This window comes from Lissotriton helveticus, chromosome 11 (assembly GCF_964261635.1).
Source record: "Lissotriton helveticus chromosome 11, aLisHel1.1, whole genome shotgun sequence".
Lineage (NCBI taxonomy): Eukaryota > Metazoa > Chordata > Amphibia > Caudata > Salamandridae > Lissotriton > Lissotriton helveticus.
Window position 1 is genome coordinate 12,931,549 of NC_136072.1, and position 12,418 is coordinate 12,943,966.

General features: G+C 42.4%; 1 protein-coding gene across 1 annotated transcript in view; it reads right to left on the bottom strand.

The window, feature by feature from the left end:
- Positions 1–3,507: 3,507 nt before the first annotated feature.
- LOC144792094 (putative cation-transporting ATPase 13A4) overlaps positions 3,508–12,418 on the bottom strand; it is a 506,631-nt gene continuing 497,720 nt past the window's right edge. Inside the window, 2 exon segments of the mRNA XM_078666960.1 lie at positions 3,508–4,207; positions 11,859–11,939. Coding sequence (XP_078523086.1) covers positions 4,010–4,207; positions 11,859–11,939 — 279 coding nt within the window. The 3' untranslated portion in view covers positions 3,508–4,009.

Sequence of the window (12,418 nt, forward strand, 5' to 3'; positions counted from 1 at the left end):
CACTGTGACTGTGCCAAATAAAGATTTTTTATTCAAATTGACTACATGAAAATCCGTCTGCTAGCCCTTTAGCCTCATCAGTTTCAGAATGCAAGGACGTCTTGGCCAAATTTTGTCAATTGTCTTTAGCACATGCTTTACCATGTCTATTTCTGGTCAATCCATGACATAGATAGTCATGGATTGAGATTGAAGACGTACTGATAGAACACAGAAGCACATCCCACTGCAAAAAGAAAAATTATTTTGAAGTCTATTTACTGGTTTGATTCTATCAGTGTTTAATATTAATAGTAAAAGGATTGAAGACATGGTTGTTTGAATTAACTGAGCACCACAAAGCAGCTCTCAACTCCAGCACCTTGAGACGCTCACAAGGGATTTGCCACACTTTTAAATCCTGAATGACTGATTAAGGAGTGCAAGAGTGAATACCCCTAATGATTGAATCATGTTTGCCCTTTTCAGTATACCTTGTGTTGCCCCTCTTCTAGCATTAACCTGCACAAGAGCTCACTCCACTTGTAATTCATTCTTTTTGATTTTGTACACTGTATCATTGGCTACCGATATCATTCATCTAGGTGCCAGCAAGGGGGAAGGTTTTCAGGGTATGTAACATGCAAGTTATTATCTCTGTTGAGTGCATGGCGGAGCAATGATTTACGAGAGGTAAAGCCTTGTGTGAGTCACAATAACCCACCCTCCCTCAATTGACACAACAAATAGTTTATTACTCTGAGCAGAGGGTGTGTATGGACTATAGCATCCTGTTTTAGGTCAGCTTCTCCACCCAGATAAGGTGGCAGTTGCACTCTCCCTAATAACATTGCTAACTCAAGTTAACTAGTTGTGTAATGGATGTTCCCTGAGGCCTTCCACAGTTCCCAGAAAATTCTGCTCATACAAGCCTTAACAACTCCCATTTATTTTATGCTGCCTGGAACACAAGGTGGCGGAGACTTTATTCACACATTCATCATGACAGCTGAATACAGTGGACTTCTCGTCCTGATCCGTGATTCTAATGACAGCAGCTAGAGTGGAGTTTTCTCTCTACAGACTGAAGTAGGGAACACAGAACTATACAAACACAGTAAACTCTCCACATTGCCGAGTAGAAAACAGGCAGGTTCTAAATTTGACTGGTGGAGAATAGTTAACTAAATTGCTAATGACTTTGTAGACCAATGAATTTCTTATTCTCAATATCTTGAAAGATACACTTTGATTTTGGATGGTGATACAACTTTTATTATTATGTAAAGTCGGTCTCAGGGAATCCTCAAACCTAGTCTAACAAGGCTGAGTCACTTTCGCCTTCCATTGTTTCCACTCACAGTCTCACCATCTTCCCTCTCTCTCCTCAGACTCCTCAAGAAGGACATGCTTAGGTGCAGTAGTTTATCTATTGTTTGTTAATTTAAAACCTTTATGTAGTGCACAAAGACTGTGAGGTATGTGGGTGCTTTACATCTAACTCAAACCTGAAAACATAGAACCATATCCTGTAATACAAATCAGAAACATATAACAAAGTTACATGTTAACAGCAAGAACTATGACATTGGAGTGAGCAGTGCAGGTCAACGTATTGGCATCCGAAGGAAGGCAGTTAATGAACCAATAGAAACGTTGTGGTTGACATGTCTTCTGAAAGTAGGAGGTTGGATAATTCCCTGATGTCAAAGGTTAATTGATTTCTAGCAGGCACCAGTGAAAGATTGCTTTGAGGCAGAATTTGGGGTCTTCCACTTGGAGAAAACATTTAGTCCTGAGACCTGCCAACCAGCAATAAATTGCGTACAATTCTATTAAATAAGGTGGAATGTTTTGGTACATGGCGTTGTAAGTCAGGTGGCAATGTTCGTACTATATTCTAGCATTTTTTACAAACACTGGTGAACTTATTCAATATTGAGCTGGACTGAATACATTTGCCTGAGTTGGTGATCATGTTCATCAGTTGCTTTTGACTGCTAATGGATCTTTTACATCTGGAAATTATAGAGTGCATTTGTATAACTTCAATTGTACTAGATAATCCAGAGGTGGTGTGAAATATATCAATGGACAAAAGCTAGATAAGTGGGGATTTTGGAACCCCGTTGAAGAGAGGGGATAGACTGCCGAATCAGTAAGCAATTGGGTCTTGGAGTTGAGAGGTTGCACTGTGCTCTAGCTGGTGATGTGCTTTGTAGAAGGAAGTTTGTATTTTCTGCATTGAAATAAAAAAAAATGTGCGTAGTACTTGAAATGTGCTTGGTTGGTTCTCTACAATCAAGCTGTTTGCTAGTTATTCTTACATTAGAACTGCTCAGTTTGTTTCAATACACCTTCTAATGTTTTTTTTTCTTTTGTCTTCATTTGCCTTGCCCCCCTTTTAGGATCGCCAACCACCTTGCGTGTCGCCCGCCGGAAGACATTCAGATCTTTACCGTCTCCCGTATTAAGACACGAATTTAGATTACTGGCGGAAGGAGAATTCTAAACATATGGAGGGAGGAGAGTAGAGTGCATACGCACTTTGGCTCTTTCTCCATCTCGGTATTTCGAACCTGCCGGACCAACAGTTATTCAGAGGGGGCTCTTGTTCTTGGTCCATGGAGTATTTAAGGCATAATCATTGGACCCGGGGAACAAAAAAAAAAAAAAAAAAACGGGACTTTTATCTCCACTGAACCAACAAGTCCCAAAAAGCCAAGTTTCTTTTGTTACCGGGTCTAGCAAGATCCATCTTAGAGGTTTCATATAACGATGTTAACCATCCCGAATGTGAAGGGGTCGTGTTCTCCACCCAAACTTTACAAATTTGCCTCCTGGCCAGCAAAATCGCATAGAACAAAAAGGACCTCGCCTGGCCGGTTATTCCTGCCTCGAAGCCAAAGATGATTAGTGGCAACGAAAAAGACAACAAGATGTTTAGGATGGAATCCAAAGTCCTTTTTACCTTATCCCCAAAACTTGCAACATAGGGGCAGTCCATAAACATATGCACATCAGATGCTTTGCTATAATTGCATTTAATACACTTCTTTCCTGGGAGGAATTTAGAGAGTCTTAAGGGTGAAATGTAGGCCCGATGTGCCGTGAAAAGATGGTTTCGCCTAAGCCAGGCTGGTTTCACGATTTTATAAAGGAGGGTGAAAGAATTTACCCAAATCTCCTCACATGGGAACCCTATCTCTTCCCCCCACAATTCTTGTGTGGGACAGTTGAAAAGCCCATGCATAATACTGAAGGTCCGGCAAAGCAAGCCCCCCTTTCTCCCTCATCCTCCTCAACCTTTTTCCACGCTAGTCGGGTGGATTTATAATTCCATACAAAGGAGCTAATTTCTCGCTGACTTTTATCCAGTAATTTAACATCAAAGGCCAGAGGGATGGTGTTGAAAATAAAAATAAATTTAGGCAGGATAGACATGTTGATCAGGTTGATCACCTTCCCAAGATTGTTAGTGGGAGGTGATACCATGAGTTCATTAACTTCTTGCACTCATTATGTATACGCTCCAGATTAATACACCTTCTAATGTTGAACATTAATGGGCAGCTCCACGCATTCTAGTTGACAGCTGCTGTGAGACACATTCTACTCAAGTTACAAGGAGCTGTGGGCCAGGATGAAGAGAAAGTGATCTGAGATATGAACAAAGGGGTTAATGAAACACCATCTCTCCATACCTTGAGTGTGCACAAGTGTTAGGGTTTCCATGCAGGTCTGAAGTGAAGTGATGGCTGTTCAGGGGGTTTGAGATTTAATGACTTTGCCCAGTGGTTGCATACAAATAAGGCTGCTTTCTGCTTCTCGGTTGAATTGTAGCACTACACCTGGTGTGAGTACAGCAGATAAACTTCAGAGAAGGTGGAGCCAAGACAGTAACACTTATATTGGAAACTTTGAGTTCTATGTAAAAAAGTGTCATGTTGCTCAGTACATCTCTGGAGGTTGTACAGATGGCAGACATGTCAGGAGAACCTGGGTCAAGCTGAGCTTTCTTCCATTATTCTCACACACTGAGCTCCAACAGACTTATTTTGCTTTCGAGATCGGCACTGATTGGCTCAGATAATTGTGTGACATTTAGCGGTGGCCAGTTTGGGTCCTTCTCCAACGATCTCTGCAAAATCCTATATTTACTTTTAGATTTGTACTTAAATAAGGTCTTCATGATGGTCCAGAACCTGCGATTATCAACAATGTATGTCTAAAAAATAAAAAAGCAACTGTTAGATAAAAAAAACTGTACATATTTACAATCAATTAATAGCAAAAGCAAACAAATGTAATACTCATGTTTTTAAAATGTTTAGATATTAAACATAAACATGTCGCTAATTATTGATAAAATCAATACAATATTTTTATTTCATTGTTTACACAATGTGTTTTCCAAGCTTCTAAAAGCCTTCTGAAAAACCCTGGAACCCCTTTTTGGATGCCACAAAGTCACAGTGTACATTTGTTCTCCTTGACAAATGAGGAAAGTTAATTGTCCTGGACCCGGTAACAGTAAAATCCTCACACAAGAGAACACAATTGAATCAGTCAAAAATACATTGTATTTTTTCTGGATCTAGAATTCCATTTCTGGACACAAGTTTTATTATTATTTTATTGTTTTCTACGGATAACATGGTAACAATAAACATTTTCCGGTTAGTCAGTAAAGAGAACCACTGATTAAAAAACATTTCAATAAGGTAAGTATAATTGAGTGGCAGGGAGTGAAAAGTCATACATTAAGGCCATGCTTGGGTGAAAGCAACATGAAACATAACTAATCCTGGGACTACCCCTAAATATCACCAGAGCAGCATCAGGTCCTAGCCTTCCACCCTTAATAAAAGTAATTTTAAAAGCATTTGCCCACAAAGCATGTAGCTTCATACAAAAACCAACCAAAGATGCTTGGGAAGAAGTCTCTGCCTCCAAAATATCTTACATTTCATCTAATTGACCATTGACAATCTTTCAAGCTTGTCCTTTACTGCAAACACCCTGAATAGAAAATACATTTTAATTAAATGTGCTGTTAATAATCAACAGTAAGCTCTGTTAGATAAAAGAGTAATATTTATTGGCATACAGTCCTCATATTCCCTAGATAGTGACCCATCCAGATGCCACTAAATAAAGGCCTCCATATTCATAATAATTCAATAGAATAATGAGACACCAAATTGAAAAACCTCAGTTTCAACCAAGCAGACAAGAACTGACCTAAATTAAACCCCTCTGAGACAGGAAGCAACTTATTAAACATAGCTGGTGACAGTCTGGTAGTCCAAAAGATGAACTCTCGTGCCCCAGGTCCATAAATATTACAATATGTTTCATGCATGTGGAAGATGTAGATAAGCATAGGATGATGTCCCTATATGGGCATTTGAAAAGTAGAGATCTAATCTAATCAGCACAATTCACGTTTAAGGATCTTCAAGAGAGCTATCCAGAGAAGAGGTGATCATCAAGGTCTCCAGAAATATGTCTAGAGATGGAAGAGATGCACAATCTTAGCATTTAGAACAGATTTTTCTGAATAGATGCTCTTGTGTTGAACGCTTGCTTTCTAATGTTGCTAGCGTGGCTTCTTCTTGGAGGGTTGGTCTCAAATGGAGATGTACTCCTGTCAATGCTTGATATGTGTGATGCCTGGAGGCTGGTCCTGGCTGAGAAGTTCACTTGGATGGGCAGGTACTGTTGTTTGCGCAACCCACTTTCTCTAGGTGATATATATGTCCTGATGTTTGTGTTTCACCAAATCTCAGATATAAACACCCCCGTGTGTCAGTTAAAGCCTATCTGACATGTATGCTTTTTTGCTGCAGCAGTTCTCTTCAAATAGCCCTGGTGACTGGCCTTCAGTCACTATGCATCCACCATAAAAAAAGGAGGTTACTCACTTCGCCAAGCATCCTGAGATTTTTCTTTGCTTGAAACCTACTGATGTAATATGCAAGTAAGGTCCACAGGCACAGGTAAGCTTAAATTGAGCTTTATTGCAGCACAGAGACAGTAGGTCAGCTCCAAGTCCGACCAGGGCTCCAACTGCCAAGAAGGCAGGGAGAGCGCTCCAGAATACAGAACACAAGAAGGAATCTAGAGTGCAGGCTCAAGGAAGAGCAAAGCACTGTACAACATATCTCCTCTCCTTGCAATAAAAATAAGAGACAAAGAGCAACAGAAAAGGAAATGCTAATGTACATAGTCATTCAAATACAAAGGAGGGCGTCGGGAGCGAGGGCTCCTCAAGCAGACATCAGATAAGGAAGAGGAAGGAGGAGCAGGAGTACAAGGTAAGGAAGGAGCATCAGGAGTAGTAGAACTGAAATCAAGAACAGACCTATTGAGGTAGGTACCCGAGGAAGTGGAAGCATCACCACCACCCACCTCCCTCCGACTAGCTGACAGTGGAATGGGAGCAGCAGGAGAACCAGAGGACAATAAGTAGCCATTACAACCATCTACATTGGCAGGAGGCAGGTCATCAAAAGAAGAAGCTTTACATTTCTGGTAGAGAGCTACTCTCCGGTAATTCCAGCTCTCACCATTGGATAGAACAATGAAGTTGGGAAAAACTCTCCTAACTTTGTAAGGACCTCTAAATTTACTAAGGCCCTTAGCAAGTCTGCCCGGCTTAACTTTGACCAAGTCACCCACGGAAATGGGTGAGGAGGCACTGTCATGGACCAAAGGAATTTCATGGCTGGAACTCAGCCAAGAAGGGGTCAATTTGCTCGTTGGTGACCGACCCCGCATTAACTCAAAGGGAGACTTTTCACCAGACTTGTGGGGTGTGGAGCGGTAAGCCCAAACCAATTCCTGGACACGCTCATTAGAAAAAGAGCCAGAATCCACAAACATTTGAATCACGCCCTTAACCAGGCGATTCACCCTTTCGCAAATGCCATTGCCCTGTGGGTTGTAAAGGCTCGTCTTCTGATGCCTGATGCCACAATCATTAACAAAAGAAGTCATTTTAGAGGACGTGAGTTGCGTCCCGTTGTCAGAAATGAGAACAGAAGGATACCCCTCGTTGTTGAAAATACCCTTCAAAAACTTAATAGTAGCATCTGTAGTGATTTCCTTTACAAACTGCACACATAACCATTTTGAAAAACAGTCGATAAGGACAATTGCAAACCTGTGATCGGTAGGAAGCTCACACATGGGGCCTATGAAGTCAATGCATACACTATGCCAGGGAGTATTAGCAAAAGAAATCTTGTGAGAGGAGTGGGAGCCTAAAACTTTGAGGCGCTTCTCACCCTCCTTACAGAAATTGCATTTCAAAACACAATCCACAGCGTCATTATCAATAGAGGGCCACCAGAAGTTCAATTTGACACGACGTTGCGTGAGACTTTGACCCAGGTGTCCCTCATGGGCCAAGTCTAGAATTTTCTTTCTCAACAAAACAGGGGGAACAAAACGATCACCCCTCATGAGAATATCTTTACCTTCTAAGGAAAGTTCGTCCAAAATTTTTAAAAAGGGCCTGACTGAGGGATTTACTGCACTTTCTCTCCTGGGACCATTAGAAATGAGACTGATGACGGCCTTCAAGGTCAGATCCTCCTCCATACCTTTGGACCAGTCATCACGAGTAAATGTGCCCCCACACACAGACAAGACATCCTCTATTACAGCAACTGCGAGATCATCGGACTTGGTCCCAGAACTACAGTCAGTGGAAGGCATGGGGAGCCTAGACAGACAATCCGCTTGGATGTTTTTCCACCCATGAATGAATTCAACCTCACACTGGAAGTCCTGTAGCCGAGAAGCCAGTCTCGCCAACCTGGGAGAACCTTTACCAGCTCCACCAGGAGCAAGGATGTTGACAAGGGGTTTGTGGTCGGTACGTAACACAAATTTATAACCCCATAAGTAGGTTCGAAAGTAACTTGTACCCCAGACCGCAGCAAGAGCTTCGCGCTCAATTACTGAGTAGTTAGACTCAGAAGAGGACAAGGGTCTAGAAGCGAATGCGATTGTCTTTTCGACACCGCCATGTTTCTGTAGAAGAACAGCGCCCAGCCCAATGGCACTTGCATCTACCATCAAGATGGAGGACCGAGTAGTGTCAAAAGGGGTGAGAACATTGGCAGATTTGAGTTCCTTCTTAATCAAATTGAAACAGGATTGGTGATCAGAGGTCCAGTTAAACTTGACACCCTTTTTGAGCAAGGATCGAAGAGAAGCTGTTTTAGAGGCAAAATCTCTTACGAATTTCGAGTAGAACTCGATTAAGCCCATAAAGGACCGAAGTTGATCCTTATCAACCGGGGGGGGTGCAAGTTCAATAGCCTCAATCAAATTCTTTTTGGGTTTAATGCCATCCTCTGACAAACAAAAACCAAGGTATTCTATCTCTTTCAAGAGAAAAGCACACTTCTCTTTCCTTAAAGTCAACCCAGCCTCGTCTACTCTATGTAAGACATCCTGTAGAATTTTATTGTGTTCCTGTAAAGAACTACCATAAATCAAAATATCATCTTGAAAAAATAGCACCTTGTCAAGACCTTTAAAAACTTCAGAGACAAGTCTCTGGAACACGCTGGCAGCTGAGACTAGCCCAAAAGGTAGTCTGGTAAATTGGAAGGTGCCCTCACTAGTGATAAAAGCAGTTAAATGCTTTGAGCTATCGTCCAGGCAAATTTGGTGGTAGGCGTGCTTAAGGTCCAACTTACTAAAGAACCTTGCACCTCTAAGGGTTGACACCAATTCGCCAATGTTGGGGAGGGGAAACACGTCCGCTACCACACACTTATTGAGGGAACGAAGATCCACACAGAACCTGATCTTGTTGTCCGGTTTCTGCGAGATCACAACAGGCGAAATCCAAGGGGATGCTTCAATGGGCTCAATAATCCCCCCTTGGAGCATTTCCTCCAGAGTGGCCTTGACCTCATCCCTCAAAGCAAAGGGCACTCTTCTAACCTTGTGCTGTACAGGCAAACTTCCCTCTTTGAGAATTATGCGATGAGAGTATCCAATAAGCTCACCTAACTGGTCTCTAAACACATTTTTAAATCTGGCCAAAATGTCTTCTACAGATGAAGTCTCAACTATGGAAACTGGGTTATCTGACCTGGGATTAACTACTATATGGAGATCGTATTGGTGATGACGGCCCAAGATTGCTGGACCGTCAGCTGATATATAAATTTTCCCATATGCTGATCTGCCTTTGAATACAATTTTAGCTTCAAAGAAACCCAGCATGTCTATTCTCTCCCCCTGGTAACCAGACGGGAAGATGTCGCACTCTTTCAAAGCTCTTTTTCCCCAAACATTTTTCAAAAGGGAAAAGGGAATTATAGTCCACTTCGACCCTGTATCAACCATGAGTGTAACAGTTTTGCCATCAATTATGAAATCATCCTTGAAAGGATTACCCCTCTGGTTATCACACGCACACACAGTGTCAGTCAAAACTAAAATTTTGTTCACATCACGTCTTAAAACATCGCATTCATCAACAACTGTAACTTTAGAGTAATTCCTATTCTTACACATTTTAGCAAAGTGTCCCGTTTTACCACACTTTAGACACTCTTTGTTATTAGCATAACAAAACTTCCCATCTAAAGGATGAGAAGAAGTACCACATCTTGAACACATTTTATGATAATTCTTGTTGAGAGATGTTGCTTGCACATTCTTTCTTTGAAGAATGTAACCTTTTTTTCTGACAATTGCGATGGCAGCAGATTCCTCATCGCTATTGTCACTTACAATACTTTTATGAGAGACTTCAGTCACCTTGGACTCTAACCCACTTTTTTGCAGTTCTCTCATGCATTTTTCACTTTCCTCAACAATTTTAGCCAGCTCTATTGCGTCTTTCAATGTTGGGTTCTTAGCCGCCCATAGGCGTTCTTGCACCTTCCTATTGTTGGCTTGCACCACCAATTGGTCTCTTATTAGCTCGTCTGCCATCTGCCCAAAGTTACATTTAATAGATAATTCACGCAGTCTTGCTACGAATTCGTCAATGCTTTCCTCAGCCAATTGCTTATTCTTATAAAATTTATATCTCTGAAGAATGAGATTCTCTTCTTTGCCAAACCGAGTTTCAAGTCTTGTGACAGCTTCTTTAAATTCGTCAAAATCGGCTTGTGAACCTGCAGGTAGTACTTGTGGTAGGTATCTAAACAAACGCTGCCCCTCTTTGCCCAACGTGGTCATCAACAGTGCTTTTTTACGTTTAGGCGAATAATCCTCACCATCTAGAGCCTCTATATAGTTATGGAACATAACTATCCAGTCTTCCCATGCTATAGGAGGATTGCCTGGTTCCGACAAGAATTGAGGAGGAAGGGCAACATTGATTGATTGTGACATGACTTTTAGCAAATGTCAGCAGGTATAGAGAATTAAGTACACCTAACAGTGGAGCAAACAAAAGTATGAAGCAAATGCTTACTGTTAATGCAGCTGATGGTCTGGTTACAGCTTTGTCAGCTTTGTCACACTCGTTTCAAGCGCTTTGAAATGCTCGTTTTTGACAGTACAGATCACCTTATGTAGCGTTAAATGCCTTAAAACGGAGCTGGGTGGCACTTGCTGAAGATTACGCGTTGAACGCGAAGGTCTTGTGCACCTCGGCGTGTTACATCGGCGCGTTACCAGGGTAACGGTAAAGCTGTCCAAAATGGCCGACAACGTCGTGGCGTCGTGCGTGAGCGTCCCGCGTCACACGCCGACGTTGCAAGTCAATAGCTTCTGCGCCCTTGACGAACGCGCTCAGAGGCAAAGCGTTGCTTAGCAACTCACCAACAAAGGAGGTTGGTTCGGGTGACGTCGCTGCTTGAGGAGATCGCGTTGCCAGGATACGCGTTGCAGCAGAGTAGACGTTGGTGAAGATGACGTCAACGCTGCGCGGAAAGCAGGAAATGGGAGAAATTACCAGAAGAGGATCACCACGAAGTCGCTATCGCCGAAGAAACGGAGGCCACACTTCTTCATCAACGCTGAATCACACGCGCAGATTCTTGATGGAGTTGAGGCACTACTTCTCTGGAAAGCGAGTTAAGGCTGCAGCGGACACAGGAGACAGTGATCGGAGTTCACACCACATCAAGTCGCCAAATGATGTAATATGCAAGTAAGGTCCACAGGCACAGGTAAGCTTAAATTGAGCTTTATTGCAGCACAGAGACAGTAGGTCAGCTCCAAGTCCGACCAGGGCTCCAACTGCCAAGAAGGCAGGGAGAGCGCTCCAGAATACAGAACACAAGAAGGAATCTAGAGTGCAGGCTCAAGGAAGAGCAAAGCACTGTACAACACCTACCCTACCTTTGCTTGACAACCCCTTGCTCACCGCAGGAGTAATAATCTGGAATTCCGTGGGACTGCGGCTAACATGCCTGAATCATAAACGTGTGGTGTGTACTTATGGCTCATGTCTGACTTAAGTGTGAATTACTGAAGAATTTCCAAAACAGATTCACAAAGCTGCCTTCGTACTTCTGATCCTAAGGAGTAATCCACACCAATGGCAGGGTAAGGCCAAGCAACTCTAAAAAATGCACAGTAAAACAGGTCCAGAACATCAGGAGTATTTTACACCAAAGAAGACACAAATAAACAAGGAATCAGTTTGTGAATCTTGCCCTATGTGTGGCAGGAGTTCACCCTTTCAGTGCCTACACAGGAAGTAAACAATCCCAGCAGGTTCTGGTGCCTCCTGGAAACATGTTGTTTCCACAATCAACAAGCATGAAACTGCCTCCAATGCACCAATACTAGTTCCAAAAGATGGGACAGATCCTTCTCATTAAAATCTCATTACCTTACATCACAGGTATGTTTTTGGAGCAACAACAGAAAAATAATAAATACCTTACCTCCACAGTGTAGGCTGCAATGAAACTCACAAGCAGCATTAGGATCAGTGAGGTCCTCCAGTAAGTGGGAGTGCAGACAAGCTGCAAGAGAAGAACACACTGACTGAGCTTCTTATTCTCGAGGTGGATCATTCACCAAATTCCTTAGCATTTGGATCTTTAGGGCATTCGATGATTGTCCACAAACATTCACTGGGCCTGGACTGTAATGAAGAACCTTCTATCAGCACCACATGCACCGGAAGACCTTGCGTTGAGTCTTAGAAGGCATGAATCATGTCTCCGGACAGCTGAACTCAACTTCATTGAGCTCAATATTATTGAATATAATCGCTCATCACAGGAAACCCCTGTGTGCCAAGAGAAGAGGAGAGATTCTGCCTCTAATACTTCAAACAGACAAGATTTAGACATGCTCACACGCCCCGTTGCAGATAATGCTGGGAGGATGGGTCACTGAATGCAATGCTTCACACTGACAAATGTGGTACTTTGGAGGTCATGAGTTCTAATGTCTAGTGGCATTTTCCACTTATGGCAAATTAGCACAGAGGGTTAAT